This window comes from Arvicanthis niloticus, chromosome 8 (assembly GCF_011762505.2).
Source record: "Arvicanthis niloticus isolate mArvNil1 chromosome 8, mArvNil1.pat.X, whole genome shotgun sequence".
NCBI lineage: Eukaryota > Metazoa > Chordata > Mammalia > Rodentia > Muridae > Arvicanthis > Arvicanthis niloticus.
This window is the reverse complement of record NC_047665.1, coordinates 5,461,253-5,488,657: the sequence shown is the minus strand read 5'-3', so window position 1 is coordinate 5,488,657 and position 27,405 is coordinate 5,461,253. Positions and strand designations below refer to the sequence as shown.

The window sequence follows — 27,405 nt, the reverse complement described above, 5'->3', positions numbered from 1 at the left end:
CAGACGTCCATGAGGTATTCACATGTCAAGACCTCTCAGCCCCAATTCTGATTTTTGAGAGACATTATTCTGATGCCGAAGAATAAAAGTTCTTCAGGGACTGGGCATGCTCAGTGAGGCGTGCACACCATTCCTGAAGACCTGGGTGTGCTTCTTGGCACCCACATGGTGGCTCACAATCATCTACAGTGCTAGTTCCAGGGAATCCAATGGTCTCTTCTGGCTTCCACTGGCACCAGGCATATACATGGTACACAGACATACGTACAGGTAAAACACACATACACTAAAAACAAACAAACAAACAACCCCCCCAAAACAAAGATAAATCTTTAAAAAGTTCTTTAGAGATATAGAAATTTAAGTAAAAATTTACATAAGAATTTAGAAAATGGACATGTATATTATGATATGATATCAGAGTGAAATTCCAGGCTCTTTGCTCTCAAGTAGACTGCTCTTCATTTTATTAACCCCAAATCAAGATAGTAATATTGCTTCACCTGGGTATGATGGCTCACCCTTATAGCCCCAGCATTTGAGAGCAAGCACGAAGATAGTAAGGGCAAATTCAAAGTCAGCCTGGGCTGGCTAGCACACTCTGCCAGACACACCTGCTGGCTCTCCTGTCTTAGCAAATGTAAAAACTTGGAATAATTCAAGGCCATATGATAATAAAGGCAACAATTTATAAAATTTTTATAACACATCCTTATTTTGTATGTATATGTGTGGACACATATACTTGATAGCCAAGTGCCTTTATGGTCTGAGCTGTCTCCCTGGACCAGTTTTCTGAGCTTTAATGTGGGTTTTGAGAAATCAATTGCTATTGATAGATATGGGGAAGATAAATTGACTCCTTAGGTATGGATTGGAGCTGTTAGTAGGTAATGTATACCTTTAATGAGAAGACTGTCCTGGGCGAATGTAAAATAAATTCGAGGTTCTGAGAGCAACATCGCTTCAAACTGACCACATCCTTCACCCTAAAAGGCCATTGCTTTTTCCAAGTGGTGCTGGGGGGTGGGTGGCACTGGGGGGTGGGTGGCACTGGGGGGTGGGTGGCACTGGGGGGTGGGTGGCACTGGGGGTGGGTGGCACTGAGGGGTGGGTGGCACTGGGGGGGTGGCACTGAGGGGTGGGTGGTACTGGGGGTGGGTGGCACTGGGGGGTGGGTGGCACTGGGGGGTGGTGACAGTTTCTAATGAGGCATAGTAAAATTTAGGAACAGAAGAGAATAAAACAAAAAGACAAACATGGGTTAAACCACACACGGGGTAAATGAGGCTGCGCCACTGGCGTAAGAACTGTACCCTTTCTGATGCTCGTCTTCACTGTCATCCTCCATGTCTTCTTTGTTTCCGGGAGGCTCCTGCTCAATTGTGATCTGCCTGTCATCCTGGAGATTAAACATTGGAGCAAAGACAATAATGAGAACCTGGGTGTTACAAACTCTGGATTCAGGAAAGGAATATTTAACACTCCCTCTCTTAAATTATTATGCAAGGAACGGCTCCCCCTTTTCTACTGCATGGACAGTTTTGTTTTTTCTTTTATAATTACAAGAAATTTGGGGCCACACTTATGTTCTCTTTCCTCCCAGAGAAGCTTTGGCAGTCCCATCACCACCTTTCGGCATTGTTTTTTTTTTTTTTTTTTTTTTTTTTTGGAAAGGGAACGTGTTTGTTTGTTCCAGTTTCTGCTGCCATCAATCAACACCAGACACCATCTCTGCTTCTTTTTGGAAAGGACTAAGTGAAGTTCACAGCAAGAGCTATATAATTCTCCTTTACACCAAACCAGCCCATTTCCAGAGCCTGAGACCCAACTGAGGCTTGGCCTGCAGGTATGAACACCTGCCTCATCCTTCAAGAGCTGACAGACTCCCCTGGGACTTACATTCTTTCAACTGGGAGCCTTGCCCTTGCCCTGACAACTTAAGTGCCTGTGTTAGAGTCACTTTTCATGGACAATTTTTCTCCAGGACCAGTATGAGCTCTCTCCCAAACATTCATGACCTATCCTGTTTCCAGACTAGCCCCCTCTCTCAATCCCACAATTCTTCAGCTGGTGAAGTTGGCATTGTACATAGCTGGGGAGTGTTCAGGTGCATTGGCTCTGAACACTCCTGGAGCTCGGCTTATGTTCTCCACCATATACAGAATGACCCTTGATCATCTGCGCTTAAAACATCTGACCCCAAAAGATACCAAAGATGTCACATAGCATTTCAAAGACAGACGCTATTCTTTCTGCCTTTGGTCACCTGTGTTTTCCACAGTGGTCCTCAAGAATTAGGAAGGCTGAGTCCAAGGTCTAGACACCACAGTCAGGGGCAGAGGAGGGTCTGCCACTTATGTCTTCTTTTAAAAATAGATTTACTTATTTTTATTTTATGTGTATAAATGCTTTGCTTGCATGTGTTTGTGCCATGTGCATGCAGTGCCCACAGGGGCCCAAAGCGGGTCTCAGATCCTGTGGAGCCCAGTTGTAGATGGTTGTGAGCTGTCGTGTGGGCTCTGGGAATGGCAAGAAGATCCTCAGTAAGAGCAGCCAGTGTTCCTAACTGCTGAGCAATCATTCATCTTACTTGGCATATAACTTGGCCAGCAATTTGTAAATATTTAATTTAGATGATTGTGATATTCTGTTTTCAATATGTCCCAAGCTACCTGTCACCTATGGGATGAGTCTCTCTCTCTCTTTCTTTCTTTCTTTCTCTCTTTCTTTCTTTTTCTTTTTTCTTTTTATCCTCCTCCTCCTTCTTCTGATTTATTTATTTATTATGTATACATTGTTCTGCTTGCATGTATACCTGCAGCCCAGAAAAGGGCATCAGATCCCATTACAGATGGTTGTGAACCGTTGCTGTGAATTGAACTCAGGACCTCTGGAAGAGCAGTCAGTGCTCTTAACTGCTGAGCCATCTCTCCAGTCTATTGCAAGACAATTTAAAAAGCAAACCTTTGAGAGCAATTGCAGCAAAATAAGCTGTAAACATGGAAATTCCCCAAATATCCTCACATGGCTCATCCTCTCCCACATCCTCCACCTGAGTGGTCCATTTGTTACTTCCGATGAACCGACTACACTGACGATCACACAAATCCCATACTTTACCTCCAGGGTTATGACGACTGTTCTTGGTCATCAGCTTATCACATCTAGCAACCCAAGTGGCTCTGTATACCATGAGGGATTTTTTTCTTAATTAAATTATTTGAAGTAGGAAGGCCCACGTTTAATCTGAATCTTCGGAAGTGGGAAGATCCTCCTTAAATGTGGGCTACACCTTCTGCTGGCAGGCTATGAAAAGGGCATGGAAGAAGGAAGCTTGCTCTGTGCCTGCTTGTTCTTCCTGTCTCTGGCAAATCCATTCCTTCACCGGCATTAGAGCCCACTTCTTCAGGATTCCAGTGTATACAGGAGGCCAGCTGAGACATTCAGCCTCCTGGACTAAAGGACTACTGGGTTCTCGGACTTTCATTAATAAACAGCATCGTTGGATCAGAGCCTGTAATCCATCCTAATACGCCTCCACCTCCATATACTCACTTTATAAGTTCTATCCCTGTAGAGAACCCTAATACAAGGCTCGTTTTCTAGTGTGTTCAAACCTATGTTTGGATCTTCACCTCTGTAGGGTTGTACAGAGTCCTGCTGCTCACCCTACTTCCTCTCTAAGCCCTGGAAACCACTCTCTTCATCCCTCTAAGGTTTTGCCTTTTTTTCTCAGGATGATGCTACTGGCGTGGTGCACGGTGTCCCCATCTTAAACTGGATTCTTTCACTCCGTAATATGCACGTATGGGTTCCTTTAGTCACGTTTATGACTTCCTTGTTTGCTTCTTTCCAGCTATGAAAAATATCGCACTGTCTGGTCTGACTGTGGTTTTTCAGTTTTACCTGGGGGCATCTAGGAAGCTTCCAGTGCTTTCTGATTATGAATAAAAGCTGCTGTAAGCATGGTTTTCATGTGGACTAGGTTGGTTGCCAGAGAACACTCATTGTACAAACACTGCACGATATATTAAGTGAGATAAAGAATAAGTCGGCCAGTGTGATCCCGATAGCGATAACACAAGACTGTGTCTGCATAAACATGGGCCATGCTCCAAGGGACACGATTTTTTCTCCTTCCACCTCAACTTTCATCTTCCAGTTTTTGCTGCAATAATTTCCCTAGTTTTAGGTACTCTTTAGGATGGCTTTTCAAAGGGTGGCCCACACGAGCAATTACTTGTTTTGTTTTTTCCAGCAGCAGAAGAAATTCTGCCTAAATCTAATATATAAATGAAGCAACATGGAGCTCCTTGCCAGATGTGGTGGTCCACATCTGTAATCCCACCACTTGGGATACTGAAGCCGGGGGATCAGGAATTTGAGGTCATCCTCAGCTGCATATTGAATTTGAAGCTAACTTGGGTCACAGGAGACCCTGTCCCTTCCAAACAAACAATTAAAAGAAACCCAACAACAATAAAATAAAAACAACTCCCCTCCTCCCCCACCAGAGCTCCCAAGACCTGTGCAAGCTAAGGTCCTCTAAAGGATTCAGGCTTGATGAAACCAAGGGAGGGGCACCTCGCTCGCCTCTCTCGCCTTAGCATCCTGGTACTTTTTGTCTTTGACAGGAGGGTCCACGCCAGGCTAGCCCCGACTCCCGCCTCTGCCCCTGAGAAGCTGGAGCTACAAAGACGAAGGTCCATGCCGGCCTAAGACTAGCCCTTTTGCCTTGAGATGATTTCCCTTTCGGGGAAGTCTGAGGCTGGTCTGCAAAAGTGAAATCTCATCGTGAGGGTACATGTGCTTTCTCTCCGGCTCTAAGACACACTAACCACACGTCATTCACAGGCAGTGCAGTTTCTCCATGGTAACAGGTCCTAGATCACCCTCCACACCTGCCCTACCTGTTTGGCATGTCCTTGTTCCCCGCTCTGTACAACTCTGTTCCTGACTGTACTGTTTCCCGGAATGTTCTGCTGTTCAAGGTCTTCATCCTAGGGGGAAAAAAAAACAGAGTGAAAAACACAACGTCAGAGCCCAACACAAGTATCCTTCCGCAAAGATTCACGGAAGAGTCCAAAAGAGTAACAGAAGCCGAGACTCCGTGTCCAGATGAGGCACCCGGTTCAAGGAACTGCCAGGGAATCAGGGGCCCAAGGAAACAGATGAATCTTGCTTTGTTTTGCTCTGATGGGAACAATCCATGTGCTGTACGTGGAGAAGGGACAGTGGCTTCCCACCTTAGGCCCCGATGACTCACTGTAAATACTCGCAGCCTGTACCAGGTTGGGGTCCTGACATTTCAGCTGGGCAGATCAGTCACCCCTCAGGAAGGCAGATCCACCTTTAAGCCATGCTCAATCGCTAGAAGAAATAATTATCCCTTAAATGAGATAATGCACTTCCCAGAATTCCTGGCCCCAGCGCGGGCGCATGCAGAGCTTCAGCGCCGCAGTTTCAAGTCTGAATAAATTTGAGAAGCAGCAAAACTCTGCCTTTTTTTTTTTTTTTTTTTTTTTTTTTTGTGCATCTGCCCATGATTTTCCTAGCATGTCTAGCTTCTTTCTCAGAGGTTCCCTTCTGGCAGAGTGGCTCCTTGCCCACATGCTGCTCAGCTCGAAGCTGCCATGGCTGCTTCTCTCTCTTCCGGGTAGATGCTGAGAGTTACGGTTTGTTCTCCTGGGGTTTTAATGTTAAACTCTAATAAAATCATCCTTGTGGATCTGTTCTTAAGTGACTCTCCTTCTCCCTCCCCCTCCCTCCTCCCTCCTTTCTTTTCTTCCTTGCTTCTTTTCTCTCCCTTTCTTTCTTCCTCTTCCCCCTTCCTGCTCCTGCCTCTTCCTCTGTTATTTTGAAGCCTGGACTCACTGTGTGGCCCTGGCTGGCCTTGAACTAACAGAGATCTGACAGCCTGTCTCCCGAGTCCTGGATTAAAGGCATGCACCACCACTCCCATATTTAAATTCTTGTAAGGAGATTAAGACTGCAAGAGGGTATCCCATCTCCCTGTAACCTGTAGTACCTCTGATGGGGCTCCTCAGAGTTCTTGGTAGTGGTATGGGAGGAAATGTATGTTTATACAGAGAAGGGAAAGAGGGTGGAATCATGGCTGTTGTAGCCCTGGGCACTCGACTTCTCTCCTGTGTTCATGGATTCTTACATTTTCCTTAGTGCTAAGTTGAAAACAACAGGACCCGGGATGAGTGAATAAACCAGGATCTCTAATTACACGTGCGACCCTCAGCAGGTCATATCACCCTGAACTTCAGGCATCTATTCACATAGCAATGTGCTCTTCCTGGCTCACTGCAGAACCCTGAGATTTTCTCACTGGTAGAGCAAGCTTCAGCGCTTCAGTGCTCTCTCTCTCTCTCTCTCTCTCTCTCTCTCTCTCTCTCTCTCTCTCTCTCTCTCTCTCTCTCTCTCTCTGTCTGTCTTTTAAGCTGTAGCCTTCTGATGCCCCCTACTGGCAGCACATGAAACCTTTGCTGAAGGAATGAGCCGGGTTTTAAGTCAGTGAATGTGGAGAGTGCTATTGTATTTGCAGCTGGAGTACACGCTGTTTTGCATGCTCACAGAGGACACCTGGATGTGTTTCCCCTGTGTTCTTGATTGTTCTGTCCAGTGGACTCACTGCCTGGTCTTTGTATTTCCAGGAAGAAAAACAGCTCCAGGACTTAAAATAGTAATAGGGGTTATTGTGGGTGTGGGTGGGTGGGTGGTAAACAGCCAGCTTTTCTCTTTCTCTGTAAGTCGGAACTGTGGGCCTGTAAAGAAGCTTCTAACCACTTATTAACCAACATTTATCCTATTTATTAAGCAGATTACTGACACCTTTGTACCTAACACCTTATAGGTGCCTGTTCTCAGGGTAAAACCTCTCAGGACACCAGAGTGGGAGAGTCTGGGAACCACACGTATGTTTCTAAGCAATGAAGTGGGGGGCTAAACCACTCATATGCATAAAAATAAAATTTAAAAAGATGTTAAAACATATTTCTGATAGAGTGTATGTACATCGTATTAACAGTTTAAAATAAAACTCTGAGGTTGGGGAAAGTTAATGTATTGTGGGAATTCTCTCTGCTTGGTCCCTGGGAGTGTAGTGAGCTGTGCTTTCCTCAAGCCCATGCTGAAGTCTCCCCCTCCATCCCCTGCTTAATGCACCTATAAATTAAGAAGTAGTTATATTTTAAAAAATCCCAGCTGGGAGGCAGAGACAGGTGGTTCTCTGTGAGTTCAAGGCCAGCCTGGTCTACAAAGTAAGTTCCAGGACAGCCAGTGCTTCATAGCTAACTCCTATCTCAAAAATCTATTTATTTGTTTAGTATTTTATTTTAGGTGTGGGTGCTTTACCTACATGTATATGTCTGCAGTTCCCAGAGAGGCCAGGAGAGGGCACCAGATCCATGGAACTGGAGGTGCTCAGAACCTAATGGCTCCTCTGCATGGGCAGCCATCGCTCTTAACCTCTGAGCCATCTCTTTAGCCCCCTAAGGAACAATTATAAGTGGACAAATCTGTGAGCATAGGAGCCCCTTCGCCTTAGCTGTGCATTGGGAAGTCTTGGTTTTGCCTCTGGAGCCATCCATACTATAGTCTAATAGACTAGGCGTCCAGGAGCTGAGGCTCCAGCCTTGTGCTCACTAACATTGTAATCACTTAGATTCTTAAACAGTAAGTGAACGGTTGGGACATTCTGCTTAGTTTTCTAAAATCCTATTTCATGGTTTCTCTAACAGGGTCTCTTTTTCCCACTGGGATTCATAGGTCCTGGTTATATTTACATGAACTGCAGTTTCTAACACCAATGTGTTGCTGTGCAGTGTCCACTTGGGGGCTCCACTCCATCCGAGTTGTTGGGACAGCAGCTGAGGTGACCCCTTAAACTCCACTTTGATTTCAGCAAGCTCTTTGAGCAGGACCTGCTTAGGAATTGACATACTAACGTGCCTGGCAGCTAGCCTGGCCTTAGTAGACTGCGTCGTCACCAGCAGCTTTGGGTTCCAGTTCCCACGTACAATATGTGAGTCCAGGCTTCAAAATGTGTAAAGATGGAGATCTCAGGGGAAGCTCCTATCTCTGGTCAAAAGAATGGAATCCAGGGGGCCAGAGAGATGGCTCAGTGGTTATGAACACTGGCTGTTCTTACAGAGAACTGGGATCAGTTCCCAGTATCCACATGGTGCCTCACAACCATCTATAACTCCAGTTCTGATACTCTCTTCTGGATTTCATCAGCACCAGGCAGGTATGTGTGCACAGACATACAAGAAGGCAAACATTCATGCACTTTAAATTAAACTGAATTAAATTATATTATAAACGGGCTAGAGAGATGGCTTAGAGGTTAAGAGCACTGGCTGCTCTTCCAGAGGTCCTGAGTTCAATTCCCGGCAACCACATGGTGGCTCACAACCATCTAAAGAGGTCTGGTGTCCTTTTCTGGCCTGCAGTCGTACATGCAGAGAGAACATTGTATACATAATAAATAAATCTTTTAAAAAATATTATAAACAAGCAATCTGGCCTTGGTGAAGAACCAACATACTGACCTGCCCTAAAGAAGAGCATGCCATATACTACCTATAGTTCTCTCCCGTAAGCTGATCCACCTGCCTGAGCCAATCACCTTGCTAGAACACCCCAACAATGTATCCAACCGCCTGAGCCAATCAGCTTGCTAGAACACCCCAACAATGTATTTGAAAAGTGTGTTTGATTATGACTGGGTTTGCTTTGCTACTATAAAAACTTCATGGAACCGTTACAGTGTTTGGGACAACCTAATCTCTGTCCCTAGGCTGTGGCTCCAGAATAAACCACCCTTCCCCTTTTTGGTGAGAGCTGGTTTGCTTATTTGTGTTTGTCTTTCCCTCCCATCTGTCTGCGCTATTCCAAATGCCACTGCCATGGGAAACAAACACAAACAAGTACTGGAGAATGTGGTAACCTCAAGAAACCAACGAAACCTAACCAAGCCCGGTGTGAGTTCAGCTTGACCGGAGCTGGCATCACCAAGGAGATGAGCTTCCAGGCATAGCTGTGGAGATGATGTTGGCCAGGTTAGCTGAGGTGGGAAGACCCACAGGAAGAGAGGGCAACGCTGCTCTCTGAACTGCAGGAGAGAAAGAAGTGAGCTGACCACCAGCATTCAAGTTCCTGACAGTGGGTGCCATGTGATCATGTGACCATCTTCTGCTTCAAGCCCTTGCTGCCTTGATGTCCCCACCACTGGGAGTACCAGAGTTAAGTCCTTTCTTCTCTAAACTTCAGGGTTTTTTTGTTTTTGTTTTTTTTGTTTTGTTTTGTTTTGTTTTTTTGAGATGGGGCCTCTGTGTAGCTCTGACTGTCCTAGAACTGAATGAGTAGGCCAGACTGGCCTTGAACTCGGGCCTCCCTGTTGGGATTAAAGGCGTGTGCCACCAATAGGCCTAAACAGCTTTTGTCTGAGTATTCTATCATAAGTGACAGGAAAAGGAATTAGTGTAAAAGATATCTCAGGACTCATGAAAAAAAAAAAAAAGAACTGCAAACAACATACTTATTGTTGAACTGAGGTGTGCTGTTGCTTTTCTGGTGACTATGGAGAAATCAGCCACTCTTGGGAACCCAAAAGGACCTCCAGACTGACCGGCTAGGGCAAGGCTAGACGTGATGGTTGTGGGCATGCACGCGTGTGGGCAGTAGTGTGGCTTTCAGCATGCGGAAGTGGGTAGGACGAAGGCCAGACACTGGTCAGGGCCCTTTAAACCTTTGACCTTCTCTTGACCTATGAGGAACCGTAGTCTCTCCCACATTCTCCACAGGAAGAGACTCAACAACCACTAACATGACATCTAAGAGCTGATAGTGCAGAAGAGGCAGATCCTGAACTCTTCAGAGCAGTTAGAGAGCTAACTTACTCTAGTAAGCCCTTCACTGCCCCGAGGAGGTGGAGAGGAACCGTCTCCGCACAGAGCGACTTAGACCCTTGGCGAGCCTGGGGGATGACAACCATGTCCCCTTGGCCAGAAAAGGAGGCTGAGTTAAGTAACTGTGGGTTGGCAAACCCTCCTACCCTTTCCTGCTTTTTGCAATGTCCACACCTCTGACTGGGCTGGAACCTCTCCCTGTTTCCTCATTCTTCCTCAGAAGGCCCACTCAGCTCTGGAGAAACTGAAGCTAATTATGGAGTGAAATCTGTCCTCACTGAGTTTACTGATTGATATCAGTGTCTTGCCTTGTTCTTTCTGGGAAAAACAAAACAAAACAAAACAAAAACATCCAAAGTGCTGAACCCAGCCTCTCTACTGACTGCTTCTTAGATGTTGCCCGGATGTAGCTGGAGGCTCACTTACTGCATAGACCACTAACTTGTCTTTCTTTCTTTTTTCCTTCCTTCCTTCCTTCCGTCCTTCCTTCCTTCCGTCCTTCCTTCCTTCCTTCCTTCCGTCCGTCCTCTCTCTCTTTTCCTTCCTTCCTTCCTTCCTTCCTTCCTTCCTTCCTTCCTTCCTTCCTTCCTTCCTTTCTTTCAGTATAGGACAATTATAAAAGGATGATAACCAAGATTCAGACAATAGAATAGAGTAGGTGTAAATTAAGCATTCCACTTCAACATGGAAAAACAAAACCTAACTAGCCAATCACTATTGTTATTTTAAACTTGGTGAAGGCAACAGTGTATCAGTCATGTTGGTTAGGGAGCAACAAGAGCTTTTGACTTTCAGAAATAAAGGATCTGGACCAGTGGCTGTGCTGCTGCTGTCTGCAAGCGCCGCACTAGACTATAACTTCAAACCCAAATAAATCTTCACACAGAGACTCACACAGGAGTGCTGTTTTAATATCCTAAACAATATAGAAGTATACACGAGATACCACTTTGGATGAAGAGGAGGCACACGAGGTGAATTTATGCGTTCAGTTATGTCAGAAGCACACACAGATGGTATATCTCTGCTTGCTGATGAACACACAACTCCTCCTTCTTTCCGATTACCTTAAAACTTGCTGTTGCCAGGTAATGCATTAAACAAAACCCATTAGCAAATAATTTGCAACTTTTACTATGTGTCAAGGATATATTTAATTCTCTTTCATTTAATTAGTGTAGAAATGAGTCATTTTAAAACTTAAGGACGCATACAGTAACCCTTGAGGATTTCAGCTACAGAATCCTGTGCCCATGTTAGCATGCTGGTTTAGCCCAAGAATTAAAATAAGAGCTAGAAATGTCTTAGCAGTTAAGAGCACTTACTGCTCATGCAGAGGACCTAAGGCAGGCCCCAGGACCCACATGATAGCTCACGAGTGTCTGTTAACATCGGTTCCAGCCTTTTTCTGGACTCCTCGGGTACTACATGCATGCGGTACACATACATGCAGGCAAAAACACTCATGCACACAAAATAAAAATAGATTTTAAAAACTTAAAATATTATTTTCAGAGAGGAATATGAGATTGGTTTGTAACTAACCATCTTATATTTTAAATCTGTAAAAATCTAGCATGTTGTTAGAACATACTGAGATATAGTAAGACCTATATTTTCCCAAATTAATATATTGAGAACATAGAACCATAATTCTACAATAAATCAGTTTACTTTTTTTTTTTTTAAAAAAAAGCAAACAAGTGAGCTTTTGGGTTCACTTGTACATTTATAAATGGGAAAATTTATAATGCAGACTTCACACATTAATATTACTTAATTGCTGGGCATGGTGGCACATGCCTTTAATGCTAGGACTTAGGAAGCAGAAACAGGTAGAGGCCAGCTTAGTCTACATAGTGAGTTCCAGGACAGCCAGAGCTGCATAAATCAGCCAGCCAACCAAACCAAACCAATCCAAACCAAACCAAACCACCCAAACAAACCAAGCAATCAACCAAAAACCAAAACCAAAACCAAACAACAACAAACCTTAGGTCTGAGGAACCGCCGAGAGAGTGAGTGGTTCAGAGCGCTTGCTGTGCTTACAAAGGACCCAACTTCCATTCCAAGCAACCGCACAGTGGCTCACAACATTCAAGCTCTAGGGGACCTGACGCCCTCTTCTGGCCTCTGTGGGCACCTGCACTCATGTGACATAGGCTCACACAAACACACATAACACATATGAATAAAAAGTTAAAACACAGCTAGCCCTGGTGGCACACATTTTTTAATCCCAGTACTCAGGAGGCAGAACCAGGTGACTTTTTAAGGCCTCTCAGGGCTATATAGTGAGACCTTGTCTCAAACAATGAACAAAATAAATAAATAAAAGAACCTGTATTCACCTTAGCAGGTGTCGTAGTAAGAGTCACGACTGCTGTGATGAAACACCACGGCCAAAACCAACTTAGGGAGGAAAGGTTTGTTTGGCTGCCACTTCTACATCAGGATAAGAATTCAAGCAGGGCAGGAACCTGAGGTCAGGGCTGACACAGAGGCTGAGGAGGAGTGCTCTCACTGGTTTGCTCAACCTGCTTTCTTATGGAGCCCAGAACCAGAGCGAGGTGTGGCCTCACTCACAATAGGCTCGGCTTTGTACCATGAATCACTAATTAAGAAAATGCCTCCGGCTCAGTCTTCTGGAGGCAGTTTCTCAATGGAGGTTCCCTCCTCTCGATGACTCTTGCTTGTGTCAGGTTGACATAGACCAGCCAGCATGGCGAGGTTACCAGGAAAAGTAGCATTGTGTGGCAAAGTGTTGCCACTGAACACCTCACCTTATAGATCCATTGTTATTCTATAAAGTCTGACCTTACAGAAAGACACAACTACGTTAGTCTGTTTCTTACAAAGTGTGCTCATGACAACAATCCCCTGCCTGCCTCCTCCTCTCAAGTGCTGCGACAACAGTAGGCATTGCCATGCCTGGCTCTTCCATTCTTTTAAGGTTGGTTGACTTTTGTGCCCATAATTTGTGTTGGATTGTACATGATTTCTGCCTGATTCTAACTTCCAGTGTGATTTAGCCTGGTCTGGTTGATGTAAAGGAAGATATTCCCATGAGGACTTCTAAGATGCATTCTGAAGGGAGAGGACTAGAGAAGTCTATAAGCATCAAGCAGCTGATTCTGAGAGCAATAGTGTCTGGCCAGGCCTCTCTCTCTCCATGCAAGCCACGGTGTGATTCTCCACATGTAACTGCTGAACCTCTTTTCTGTGGTCTGAATATGTGCCCCAACTTTGCTGTAGTCTGAATGTGTGCCTCAGAGTTCATGTGCTAGAAACTTACTGCTTAATGCAAAGAGTTGAGAGCTGGGACCTTTAGGAGATAACCAGGGATCTAGTGATAAACGGATTATGTCCTTATTGCCACAGTGGGTTCCTTACTAAGACAGTGGCTTGGTAATTATTATTGTTTGCTCTCTGTTACTGTGATAAAACACTGAAAGCAACTTGGGGAGGAAAGGGTTTATTTGGTTTATATGTCCTGATCGCAGTCCATCATGGAGGAAGGCAGAAGCAGAATCTCATGGCAGAGACCACAGAAGATCAACGCTTGCTTGCCATGGCTTACTCAGCCTACTTTCTTATTCCAGTTGCCCAGGGGTAGCACTGTCTACAGTGCACTGGGTCCTCTGACTTCAGTCATTAGTCAAGGAAAATGTCCCACAGACTTGCCTGCAGGGCAGCTTAACTCCTCAGTGAAGAGTCCCTTCCCAGGTGACTCTTATCAGCGTCAAGTGGACAAAAACCTAACAAACATGATGCTAACTCCGAGGGGTGCTCTCCTGACAAACATGATGCTAACTCCGAGGGGTGCTCCCCTGCTTTCTCTCCTGTCTCTGTCACAGAGGCCCATGACCCCAATTCCCAGCTTCCAGAACTGTGAGAAATTTCTTTTCCTTTTAGCCTGGTCCCTATTCCTTTATTATTTTAACCCAGTCTCTGTTGTTTTAGTATAGCAGGAAATGGGCTTACAGTCTTTCCTCTGTGCACTTCAATATTTGCACTGTTATTAATTCTTTTTGTCCTGAGGCCAAGACTCTATAGCTAGGCACCTTTCCTCGCTGAAAAAGCCAGCCTTTTCTTTGAGCTTACAGCTTTCACGTCTATTTCCTTGTCTTAGATTCACTCCCTACACTCCTGAGTTTCAATGTTTTCTGTGTCCCTAAATCCAGTTTTTGCTATACAAGGCCAAGTCCTCTTTAAAATGGCCTTGTCCTGTTCCCCGCCCACCTGAGGGCTATCACGGTGAGTATTTTCTCCTGGCTTCAGATCGTCCTCTTTCCCTTGCTCTTCTGCCAGGGCCCTTCTCCTCAGCCCAGAATGTTCCAGAAGTGTCCCAAGCTCCTTCCTAAGCATCATCCCCATTCATCCCCCCAACAACTAACAACTGTGCACCTGCGGGATCGGCACCTGTGGATAGGTGAAGGAATGGTTCCTCTGGCCAGGGGGTTCTGGCACCATAAATTAGACATTTGATTACTTAATTATCATTTCGATGACAATTATCAAGACACTCAAGGTGCCTGTTCATGTCTTCCTCCTCCTCTCCCTCATGGTATTGGGATTAAACCCAGGGTGCTGTGCTTTTGAAGCAAGAGCCCCTCCAATGAGCTGTACCCCAAACCTCAAGATGCCATGTCATAGGCTACTTTGAATGAACTTGGCTGGGTCTGTAATTTCAGAATCATAACTTGTTTTTCATGTGAAACAGGCACCAGCAAATCACTAGATGTCGAGGAGAGAGAAAGTAAATGAGGGCTCCTGAGTGACTGGCTACATGTGGGTTTTCTCGTTTATAATTGTCCTTCTGGTCTGCCACACCCAGCCATGGAGAGGAGTCTTTTGCTGTAAGGCTCCTGATCATGCTTGAGATTAGGAATGCTTATAGGCCATCTAATCCTCTCTCTCTCTCTCTCTCTCTCTCTCTCTCTCTCTCTCTCTCTCTCTCTCTCTTTCTTAACAGAGTCTTATACCATAGCCTAGGGTTTTGACCTTCCTGGTAGTAGAGAAGATATTTTAAAGAGAGATACTTTTGCTATCAGACTATCTCACAGAATTTAAAATACTCCAGGAATCTCATGCTGGGGGTGGGGAAGCCCAACGCTAGCCTGAGTGGGAAGAGGTTTCATACAGTTCTGATAACAGATAATCATGCTTGACTGACCAGAGCAGACCCAGGGAAGGTCATGAGTGTTGGTCAGGAACACATCTTGGCTAGGGGTGTTTAATTACAGCCCCCCCCCTTGCTTATACGTACACCTCCTATGGATGGCCTTGAAGATGACACACTTCTTCCTCTTTCCAATAAATCTCCTTTCTCTGCTGGTCACCGTTTATCTTTAACTGGTGCACTGAGGACAGGCAGCTGAATCTAACTGTTTGGGCCTGGCAGAGTCCAGGCTAGACCCTAAAAACTCCTGTAACAGGATGGGCCATGAACACACCATCCCCCCATCTCTGCCTCCCAGGTGCTGAGGCCCCAGGTATGCATTGTCTGTGCAATGCCTTAGTGATTTGCTTCAGTGAGAGATGGAGATAAGATGTCATGGGTGGGTACAGCTGGTGCCAAGGGACAGGGGTAGTCATCACTGATGCTCCTGGCCCGTAACTTCCTCCTGAAACAGGCAGTAAACCATGCAAATTACGGTTGCTTCTGTAATGATTAACACAGGATTACAACTTGGTTTGAGGCTAGATCTGTCTATATAGCAAGTTCTAGACCAGCTGGGGCTACATAGTCTCGGTTTCTTTGTCTCTGTCTCTCCTCTCTCTTCCCCATCCCCCTCCTCTTTCAAAAACGAACAACAAACACACATCCTAAGTTGGGGCCTACTTGCATTGTGTATTCAGTGACACTGAGTTCAAGTTACATCTGGAACAGTTCTTTTGTGAGGGATTTCTAGATTAACTTGGCCGTCAAGTACTCACACATCAAAGGGTTGCTGATTAAATAGATACAGACTAAACAGAGACACATGCAATACACTTAGATACACGTTAGGAAAAACATTTGCCTAAATAGTAAGTAGACAGAAACGAGCATGCCGCGGTTTGCTTCAGATGTCAACTCTACACACCTGGGAAAAGGGACCATCAACAAAGAAAGTGTCTCACGAACATGGCCACAAGCTAATCGGATGGAGGCAAATTTTCAGTCAAGTTCCCTCTCCCTGGGTAATGCCATCTACTCAGGAGGCTGGGGCAGAGGGTTGTACATTCAAGGCCTGCACTGTTACCTCATTAGGATTTGGTTTCACATTAAAAGGGAAAGGCAGATCTTAGTGGCAGAGCGTTTGTGAGCGCCTAGACCCAAAGCTCAGTATCGTGTGTGTTTGGGGGGGGGATGCCATGTGGGGAACCTGGGACGGCGTCTTTCCCTGCTTCACGTTAGCAGACCCCAGTATTTGATATAAGAGGCGCGTGACTTCATACTCAGACTTCTGACTTGCTTTCTTCTGAACCCAAACAGCACGTACTAAGTGGTGTGAGATCATCGCTGAGGTCTGCGCTTTCCACTCACCGTCCAGGAGCACCGTGGCAAGGGGCGGGGCCTCTACTGCCCCAGGGGCTCCCGCTTCGGGGCTTCGTTCTTGCATAGGACTATGATGCGGGCATTCATTGAACTATTTTTTTTTAACTTTTAAAATTATTTTATTAATTTCATGTTATGTATGAGTATTTTGCCTGCGTGTATGTATGTTTGTGCACCATGTGTGTGCCCGGTGTCTGCAGAGGTCAGAAGAGGGCATCAGATAACCCTGGAAACGGAATGATGGATGCGAGCTACCACGTGGGTGCTGAAAACCGAACACACATCTCCTCCAAGAGCGAAAAGTGCCCTTAAACACCGAGCCGTCTCTCCAGCCCTCACCTATTCTTTCTTAAGAATTTATTTGTATTCTTAATTGCATATGTGTGGGGATCTGCCTGTGGGGATGTGCACATCAGTGTGGGTGCCATCAGAGGCCGGCGGAGTTGGATATCCTGGCACTGGAGGTTAGTGTGACCCTGGTCCTCTTCCTCTGGAGGTTCCTGCTCTTAACTGCTGAGACTTCATTTGGATAAGAATCAAGAAGAGAAGTTAGGAAACTTGTCTGAGTGGTGTGTACTTGTGTGTGTGTGTGCGCACACGTGAGTGCGTGTGTGTGTGTGTGTGTGTGTGTGTATGTGTGTGTGTGTGTTGTGGTGTGTGTATCTGTACATGTGTATGCATGCTTATGTGTCTGTACATCTGTGTATGTGCGTGTTGGGAGTGTGTGTATCTGTGTGTTTGTGTGTGTGTGTGTGTGTGCGTGCGCGTGCGCGCGTGAACGCACATGTACTTGTGTATGTGTGTAGTAGGGTGCAGATCCACATATCCTGACTCAAGTCTGCCTGCATAATCTCTGCTTTTCCTGCCTTACTTAGAGTGTGGCTTTTCTCTTTCCTATCTGTGGTGGTTCCTGTTCCAGAAGTTTATCACTGTCTTCCCATTGGCAAGAGGCCACTTGTGAGATCCAGCCAAGGTCTCTGCCACACTGAGGACAGTCAGCACCTGGAGCACTGAAGGCAGGCTTTCCTGCCCCCTGGGCTGCCCTGGCTTTGCTCTCTCAGGTCTTTCTTCCTCCTCTCTGACATGAGGGCCCATGCTTTGCTGTAGAATGAGGAAGTGGCCACGTGGGCCAAGAGGAAGTGGAGCATTTGGTGGCTCCTGAGACAGTGGTGACCCTCGTCTCTCCCTTCTTCCCTGCTGGATCTGCTACAGCTCACCAAACACCCTTTGTCCCCCTGCCTTACCTGTACAGGCCAGGGACTTGGCAGCTTTTCCTTTCAAAGCTTCCTGGCCCTACAAACAAGGCCAGGGTTCCCTAACTTCCTCTTTTCAAGCATTCCTAACACAACAAGATCTGATAGAAACTCTGAATTTGGTTACTTTAATTAAATGTTTAAGCAGGGTGTGGTGTGGTGCATGCCTTTAAGTCTGATGGGTTGTGGGGGGTGGGGGGAGCAGCCAGAAGACAGAGGCAGGCAGATCTGAGTTCAAGGCCAGCCTGGTCTACAGAGCTAGTTCTAGGACAGCCAGGCCACACAGAGTTGCAAAGCTCACAAAACTCTAAAATGATAAATCTGAAAGGGAAAGCCGGGGGGTTACTGGGTCACAACTTCACAGCCCCCGTGGCTTTGCTATTCTCCCAAAGATAGGGAGGTAAGGATAGCATGTGACTCAGGGCCCACATGGTCAGGGATTTGCCCATCTCGGCCCCTTTTAGGGCTGTGGTTGACACTTTCTCATGGCCTAGAGCGCTCACCTCACATTAGCAGGCTGCTTTCTGATCATAGTTCATGGAGGATTCATACCATTATTTTAGATTTAACTATCCTTGAGCTTGCTAGTTTATTCTAGAACGTTCTTGAGTGCACAGAATACAGAAACTCAATTTTCATTATTTTACCGATTTTTAGAATTGTAGGGCCAGGATCTTGTAGTGAGCAGGTACACGGAGATACATTGGCAGACATGGGTTATATTCCTGTCTACCTCCCTTTTCTACTCTGTCCATCTCCAGTTTCTTGCACCTCCTACCTTCCCATTCCAGTGCCGACTCTTCTTCATAAAATACAACATAGAGAATAACTTGGGCAGCAGCATCCCGTGCTCAGTGTTTTCCTTCTGTCTAGCCTGGGATATTTGCTCAGTACAGTTTGTGGATTGAATGAAAAAAATTAAAGTGTATATAAAATGTTCACGGGCACAGGTGAAAAGCAACTCCCTGACTTCCCAGGCAAGATGAGGGCGCCTTCTATGCCAGGAGTAGATTTTGCACACACTGAGTGTTACTACTTTGTCACTGTTTGGTGACAGTCAAACAGTGGCCTTTTGTTTGTGGCTCCTAGTCTGAAGGCTGGCACAGGGTCCAGGCTCGATAAACCTCTGTTGAATTTATAGGTCACACTTTAAGTTACACAGTTCTGGCTCTTGGGAGCAAAGTAAAACAAAAACAAAGGTTTGAGGGCTGGAGAGTGGTTCAGTAAGTGCAAGAACGGTTCTTGTAGAGGCCTGGGGTTTCCTGCCTAGCATCCATGTGATGGGCCAGCCTGCCTCTGTCTTAAAGTGAAAAACCGTGTTGTTATAAAGTCAGAATAAGTTCTTTTCTGTTTGCTGCACAATTCAAGTTGAACTGAAACTAGGCCTTTAGGAGTGGGCGCCAGGCAAATGCTCTTCCAAGCCCACAGGTTTTGAAGAGCCTCAGAAATCCTGGGACTATGACACATAGCATGCGGCCAAGAAGACTGATTACAAACAGCCAATAACAACAGAATGTTCAGGAGGGGGAAACAAATTCATTGCAGGTCTCAAAGACAGAAACAAAATAACCAAAACCCTAACTACGAGGAGGTAATTAATTTTTATAAACTGCCACATTATATTTTAGAAAAGCTCAATTTTAAATAAAAAATTGTGAGACACACAAATAGATGTGATAGCTCGTACCAAAAAGCAGTGGGCAGGAATGCCGGGAAGGACTGAATGTCAGACTTAGTCAGCAAACACATTACAGTATCTGTTTTAAATGTGTTCAGGAAGCTGAAGGAAATCAGGCATTGAGAAAGCCTAGAATCTCTGCTAGAATAATACCCAACTAGAGAATACTGATGGAGAGCTGTGGAGAGCTGGGGGTACAGCTCAGGTGGAAGAGTTTTCTCAGCAGGCTTCAAGTCCTGGGTTCCAGCGCCAACATCTCATAAACCGGTGTGAGCGCCACACTGGAAATTCCAGCTCAGGGCAGGATTCAGGGATGAGGCTGAGAGAGGAGGTTCAAGGCTACCCTTAGCTGCATAGAAAATTCAAAGGCAGCTTGGGCTACATGAGACCTTGTATCCTAGAAAGGGGGAGAGGGAACTATCTAAAAATTTATGGCTGGCTATGATGACACATGTCTTTAGTCCCAGCATTTGGAGGTAGAGGCAGGTGGGTTTCTGAGTTTGAGGCCAGCTTAATCCACATCATGAGTTTCAGACCACTCAGAGTTTCATAGTGACACCCTGTCTCTTCTGGCTAGATTTGTGTTAATTTGGCACAAGCTGGAGTCACTGATGAGGAAAGAGTCTCAATTAAAAAAATACCTCCAATAATCAGGTTTTGGTAAGCCTGTGGGACATTTTCTCAATTAGAAATTGATGTGGGAGAGGCCAGGCATTGTGAGTGGTACCACCCCTGGGGTAGTGGTCCTGGGTTCTGTAAGAAAGCAAGCTGAGCAAGTCATGAGGAGCAAACCAGTGGTCAGTACCCGACCACAGCTTCCATATCGGCTCCTGCCTCCAGGCTCCTGCACAGGCTGAGTTCCTGTCCTGGCTTCCTTCCATGATGAACAGTGATGTGGAAATGTGAGCTGAATAAACCCTTTCCTCCCCAACTTGCTTTTGGCCATGATCTTTTATCAATAGCAATAGTAACCCTAAGTAAGAAACTGTCTTAAAATAAATTTAAAAACAGGGCTGGAGAGATGGCTCAGTGGTTAAGAGCACTGACTGCTCTTCCAGAGGTCCTGCGTTCAAATCCCAGCAACCACATGATGGCTCACAGCCATCTGTAATGAGATCTGATGCCCTCATATGGGTGTCTGAAGACAGCTATAGTGTACTTACATATAATAAATAACTAAATAAATAACTAAACAAACAAACCTTTGTGCTGGAGTGAGAGGGAGAAGGGAAAGGGAAAAATACATTAAAAACAAATACATACAACTTATAAGACAAAGATAGAGTAGTGGCTAGCTCAACAGTTAAGAGCTGTCTGCTCTCCCAGCACCCGCATAGTAACTCCAATTCGAGGGGGTCTAACACTCTCTTCTGGCCTCGGAGGACAGCAGGCATGTACGTGGTATACAGACATACATACAGCATACACATAAACGAAGTCATAAAAAGATCTTCCATCAATGACCTAACCTTTCACAGAAAGAAACTGGGAAAAAAACAGCAAACTGAATTGGATGGATGGAGGATGCTGAGGAGGTAAGGGCTGGTGGCTGCTGACAAGCAAGTAAGACACAGAGGCAGAGAAATCCAAGATCAGAATGAGGACACTAAAGCCACAATAGAGTACATCGATAAAACCAAACAATGGCGATTTCAAAAGAACAAAATTGGCAGCTGTTTAATAGTCTGACAAAGAAAAACAAATAGGAAGAAAAAAAGAAGGTACCTAGACTTACAAATGCAAGTGTGGGTGTCGATAGGACATAGAAACATTGTGTCAAGGGAAACAGTGACCAATGGCATCGGGGTGGACAGCCTGCCCTGTGTCCCCAAGGAGCAGGAGGCTGGTCTCTGAAGGAATCACTTCGGGAGTGTTTGAACCAAGGACTAAGCTCTTCCTGAGGGGCGCGTCATGGATGTGATTCTGATTTTAATCTCTTTGCCCTTTTCCCCCAGATGTAAGTTAGCAAAGGCACACTCATGCCTATTTTAGGAAACAGTTGACACTTAAAAAAACCTTTCTTTACCAACATAAATAAATAACGGGACAGGAAGACGAGAGTGGACAGGCTGACATGTTTTAGTGGCAGGGAGGGGGTGGGGAAGGGGGTGTGGGGTCATTATCAAGAGACATTATGTGTATGTTTGAAACTGTTGAAGATTGAATAAAAATATTAATAAACATCACATCCTTTACTGGAAGTCACTGGGCAGAGGCAGGAGGATCCCTGAGTTCCAGGCCAGCCTGGTCTACAAATTGAGTTCTAGAAGGACAGCCAGGGCTACAGAGAGAAACCCCTATCTTGAAAAACAAAGAGAGAAACAAACAACCCCCCCAACCCCCAAACAAACAAACAACAATAGCAAGTCACTGTCCTGCATTTTATGTGTCTTAATTCCTGTGTGGGAAGGGGAAAGGTAGCTGCAGTCAGCTTGTCCTGAGCTTTGAGAGCCCCCCCATGTGACCCCTTATGGGGATGCCCTTCCTCCCCATCCCTGGGATTCCACCCAACCGTGAGCTCATCTACACCTGCTTCCCAGCAGCCCTCATCCCTGACAGGACTTCTCCTGTGGCCTCTCCAGTGTGATCTCCGCTGAGCAGGCTTCCTAAACCGGCCTGGCCGGGTCCCCAGCCCATTCATTGAGTCATTCAGCCAGTGCTCTGTGTGCAGACTCAAGGTGAATTACCTGACTCTGGTCCTGCTCCAAGCTTTGCCTAAGTGGGTCCCACCCAACTGACTTTTTGTTTGTGTTTTGGCATTGTCTGTGGTGCTGGGCATGGAAGTCCAGCCCTTGTGTGTGTCAGGCAAGCCTTCAACCCCTGAACCATATGGCAGTCCATGTAGCCCAGGCTGGCCTCAAACTCAATGATTCTCCTGCCTCAGCCTCTGAGTGTAGGGATTATGGACAGGCACAATCGTACCTGGCTCAGCTGACTTCAGAGCAGTTGTAGGGTCTGAGGGTCACCTGTGCAGGACAAAGGACAAGTTGCTAGAGTCCCTTTTCTTCTACCACAGACGGAACCATCACCAAGCTTGGCAGGAGCCATCTTTTCTGCTGAGCCATCTCTCTAGCCCCTCCACCGAGCTCTCTGCTGTTAGGGTTAGATCTTTCAGCTCACAAAGGGAGACTGTTTACACTGGCAACTGGCTTTTGTACTTTTTGCTTACCACATCTCTCTTGAGTCCAGAGGCTGGTCTACACTGTCTAGGTTTGTGGAAAGAGGATTTTTGCACCACAACAAAATTGCCTAACAACAACAAAACTGGTTGGTTTGCTGTATTGATTGATAATTGTAGAACTGTATTGATTGATAATTTTGGAACAATTGTATTGCTTCACACTCACCAGACTGGCGGAACTTAGAAAGCCATCTGAGAACTGATGAAACTGTAGAGGAAAAACAAGACCTCACGCCCTTCCGATGGGTCTAAACTGGCATGGACATGTAGGAAACCAGTTTGGCATTATTAGTGGACGTTCTGGGCTCTGAAGCAGGCTTCTTCAGCATGCATGAAGTCTCATCGTTGACCCCATGACGCTTAATTCAGGCATAGTGGCCTACACACCCCTCATCCCAGCATCCTCAAGTACATGGAGAATCAGAAGCTAGCCTGGGCTACATGAGACCCTGCCTCAAAACAAAACACCAGGGTAGCAACCATAAAAGCACAGCTATATTTCAGTGCCCCAGAGACTCCAGAGCTAAGCACAACCTGGAGTAAACTGTCTCTGGTGTTCCAGGAGGATGTGAGTGTGCCCAATCCTACAGTAGTTTTAGAAGCTCCAAGAAAATCCCCAGCCTGACAACTCCATGTCCGTTCACATTAATATGTACGGGACAGAAACCTTGTTGATGCAACTTTGGGAAACTGAAGAGTCGTCTGTAACATCACAGCAAAATCTTAGAACTTTTGTCTTCTTTTTTTTTTTTGGGGGGGGCTTTTTCGAGACAGGGTTTCTCTGTGTAGTCCTGGCTGTCCTGGAACTCACTCTGTAGACCAGGCTGGCCTCGAACTCAGAAATCCGCCTGCCTCTGCCTCCCAAGTGCTGGGATTAAAGGCGTGCGCCACCACCGCCCGGCAACTTTTGTCTTCATTCTGCCTAATTCTGTATGTTTGAAGACAGACAAAGGATGTGTCTTGTGCATCTGGCTATAGGATTTAAAAGCAGCACAGGTGCTGTATGGTATTCATAGCTGGAGGTTGAGGATACAGCAAGCGGGGCAGAGTTAGCCTGCGATGATCAGCTGTGTGGGGCTGGACCGTGAGGACTGTGGTGTGGGGTCCTCTCCACTTCTCTGCTTTGACTGATGCTGTGACTCTCTTCTATTCAATCCTGCCTGACTCTGCTCAGCTCTCTCGGTGAGTGGCTCTCTCTGCTTCCTTCCCCCAATCCTCTATCTTCCTCATTCTCTAAGCCTCCCTGGTGGATTTACATGTTGATGGAGACACTTGGAATCCCAGCTGACAGGCCGCAAGCCGAACTCACTCCTTGCCCTGTGCCTGCCTTTCTCTTGGATGTCCTTGCTAGACAAGAGGAGTGTCTTCCAAGCTGACATCCTGGACTAGAAAACTTCACTTTCCTTAGCTGAGGCACCAAATGCTACTGCACCTCAGGAACACGTATGTGCGTGCTACACACACTTCTTTACGGCGTGGTGTATTCACACATTGGATTTTCTCAACAGCCCTGACAGAGATAGAATTCTGATCCTATCTGACACAAAAACCAGAAGTTCAGAGGGAACATCTCTCACACCCTATCCCCACCCTGACTCTTCAGCCTGGAGCAAGCATCTCATTCCCTGGCTCCACACACAGTCATCCTTCAACAAGGTCACAGGAGGCATCTGTAACAAGATGGAGACTTCCTCTTAAGTGTCATCCACCTTTTGGGGTGCCATCCTCCTCCTCCACACCCTGTACGCCTGCCTCACCTCTCCTGCAGACATATTCCCCTCTCTTATGCCCCTAAGCCTATGGAGTCTGTTGTCTCTCTTGCTCCACTGACCGCTTCTCTCCTCAGCAGGCAACCCCACCTGAAGCCTTACTAGACTCATGGTACCCTCATGGCTCCCTAGTGGGTTCAGCTCCAACTCCAGACTAATCATTTTCTGCTGTTTCTTCCTGTGGATCTCTGCTTTGCTCTGCTTCTTGAGGGCAAAAGCTATGGCTATCTCCTTGAACTGACTTTCCTTCCCTCTTAGTGAGGGCCATCATAGTAAGGGGGAGGGGGGCACCTAATGATTCTGCCCTGGTAAAACAAGCTTTGGAAAGAGTAGCTTGAACTCTGCTTGTCGGGGATAGTGTCTGGGCCATGGTAGACTGCTGGGCTTGGCTTGCCAGCTAATAACCTTGAAACTTGCTATGTCCTGCTGTGACAGAGCAGCAGGGTTTAAATAAATGGAATCCTGACTGCACAGTCTGTCTGTGTGGCCAGCTGCTGGTGAGGAAGACCTCCTCAGATCCCCCTTCACCCTAAATCACTTCCGTGTTCATTTTGACTGTATCCCACACCAACCCTGATTTCCTTCTGAATGGCAGCTCTCACGTCTGAGGTGTCCCTGTCCCCCACCTCATGCTTATGAGGGGGAGTCAGGCTATGCCAGCTTTCAAGTAAGCCAGTGTCACATTAGAATGTGTTGAGCAGAAGACATTGAAGAGAAAGCAGCCTCCATACTCCTGGTCTTCCTAATGAAGCCCACAGATTTCCCTCCCATCGTGCACCCCAGGGAAGAGGTGTCAGTGGAGACAAGTCTGCACGGAGAAACCTCGAGACTATGACCCTTAACTTCCACTAACTCTCCAACCATTTCTTATCACCTTGCATTAATTTATTGGGACCCTAAAGCCCCAGCCCCTTTGTCTGATCTGCTTGCCTCTCCACACTACACTAGTGGTACGGTGCACATGCCCTGGAGTTCACTTCTGTGGACGGGTTGCCTTTTTGTGAGACACCATGCTAGTGAAATTTAAAACGCTAGTAGAGATTACACACTCCCCACCTCCCGTCAACCTGTCTTTTATCAGTTTAATTTCCTTATACCTATAAACTATGGGATAGGCGCCATTGTGACTAAAGTCGAGTAATGGTGAAGGAGACCAGGCTCACACAGGTGCTTTTGCTTGCCCCTTCTTGTGTTATCATTTAAAAGTTGTGTTCTGCCCATTAAGTGTCCAGGAAACCCGAGGGTAGCTGAGCCTTTCCTATCTTTTCAAAGCTCTTATGTTGCATGTCAAATAAGGAGCAACTCAAATCCAGGTTCCGGGCAGGGCAGGCAGGGTATTACAGCTCAGGGACTGGCCTCCCTCACGGGCCACCTGTGGCACCCAGCCCTGAAACTAGGTGCATTAATCATTCCGCAGTCTTGGCTGGGGATATAAGTAAGTAAGTAGGCTATCCTGAGCAGGATTCTGGACTGCATTCCACCCGGGCGGTGGAGAACCCATTCAAGCTTCTGCAGCCTCCACTGGGGGGGCTGAGGCGCCTGCCCTTTCCCCTGCCCAGGTCTTGGGGATGGAACCTGAGGATAAATCCTGAAACTTGCTGTGAGTCCAGGGGCAAGAAAGGGAGAGGAAGGCAGCTTGTTTCCCGATAGAGGAGGGCAGTCCAGATCAAGACTAGACTTTGAAAGAGACTTTTCAGGTTTACCAACCCAGACGAGTCCAAGTCAAAAAAAAAAAAAAAAAAAAAAAAAAAAGAATGGGCTTAAAGCGTACCCATAAAAGAATTAACATTCTTGCTGCAGCTCAGAGAGCCCACGGCGGCTCTTGTTACTAAGCTTGCCAGATGTGAAGACAATGGGTTACTTGGTCCCCTTTAGCCCTGCTCACCTGGAAGGCTTCGTTGCTGCGGCCCTGGTCACTGGGGGTTGCTGGCCTCAGTTCCAGGCTCATCTTGCTCTTGTTGGGCTCCGAATTCTTTCCCGGGTCTGACCTGGACATCCTCTGCCCGAGAGAGAGCAAGCACCACCTCTGCTATGTCAGAGGGCCACCTGCTACCTCAGTTTGGAAACCTTTCCAATACCCTTTTAAATGACTTGAGCTGGAACCTGGTTGGGGTGGGGCAGGAGGGGCGGGTAGGAGGGCGGGGTGAGGCCTCTTTTTTGAGCACGCCTGCCCCTTCCTCTTTCCAGGGATGCCCAGCATAGACTTCTCATCGCAGTTCTCTCTGTAGTCCTTTGCAAAATCGCCTGCTTTCTGTGGATGGTGTTGGGGGCTAGGCAGGTGTTGCTGCATCTGTGCCAGGCGTGTGAAAGGTACCGTATGCATGACTTTGTATTCGGACTGGAGAAACTTGAGATCTCACTGGAAAGACAATACAAGGATGAGAATCAGGTGCAGGTCTGGCATGCAAAGCCTTTCACTGCCCCCCACCCCCCATTCACCCCGAGGATCCCAAAACCCCAAGAACAAACAGAGTTGCAGAGATGGGACAGGCCGGTCGCATGTGTGGAAAGAGGCTGTTCACTCCCTAACTGTACTTCGTAGTATTTTAAATGAACCACTCACTGGTTCAGCCCCTTCTTCTTCCTCCTTCCTGTCCCTTCCTCCCCCTCCCTTCCCCTCCCCTTCCTTCATCATTATTACCATCTTGTAGCTTCTCATTAGTGAAGAACTAGAATTATAAAGTTTAATACTGGGAGACAGTATACATAAAAACAGGGGAAACCCTCTTCCTACAGGTCATATCTGGATGATGGTTTTATGAATGGTTGCTAAAGTGACCATTGTATTTTGCCGAATTTTCAGTGAAGCTCATGGCTTCTATTTTCACTACTAGACCCCGGATAACACTTACAAGTTCATCCGAACCTATAGTGTGGGTTCAAATATGGCTTTCCCCGTCTCAAGTCATCGAACTACAACACAGGAGCTAAATCCAACCCGCTGCCCGTTTTTGTATGGCTTAAGAGCTAAGAGTATGTTTTGGGTTATCGGATAAATCAAAAAAATAAATAAATAAAGGGGTGAATACTTCATTTTTTAAAAAAAAATTAAGTTAA

General features: G+C 46.3%; 1 protein-coding gene across 2 annotated transcripts in view; it reads right to left on the bottom strand.

Moving 5' to 3' along the window:
- Slc28a3 (solute carrier family 28 member 3) overlaps positions 1 to 26,635 on the bottom strand; it is a 54,584-nt gene extending 27,949 nt beyond the window's left edge. The window contains exons 1-3 of one of the 2 annotated variants that reach the window (XM_034510476.2): positions 26,234 to 26,635; positions 4,914 to 5,003; positions 1,317 to 1,402 (exon numbers count right to left, since the gene is read on the bottom strand). In XM_034510476.2, the coding sequence (XP_034366367.1) occupies positions 1,317 to 1,402; positions 4,914 to 5,003; positions 26,234 to 26,344 (287 nt within the window). In that variant the 5' untranslated portion in view covers positions 26,345 to 26,635. Of the gene's footprint in view, positions 1 to 1,316; positions 1,403 to 4,913; positions 5,004 to 11,915; positions 12,031 to 26,233 lie in introns of those variants that run through there. The other variant, XM_076938902.1, reaches the window with a different exon arrangement.
- Between the last annotated feature and the right edge of the window lie 770 nt (positions 26,636 to 27,405).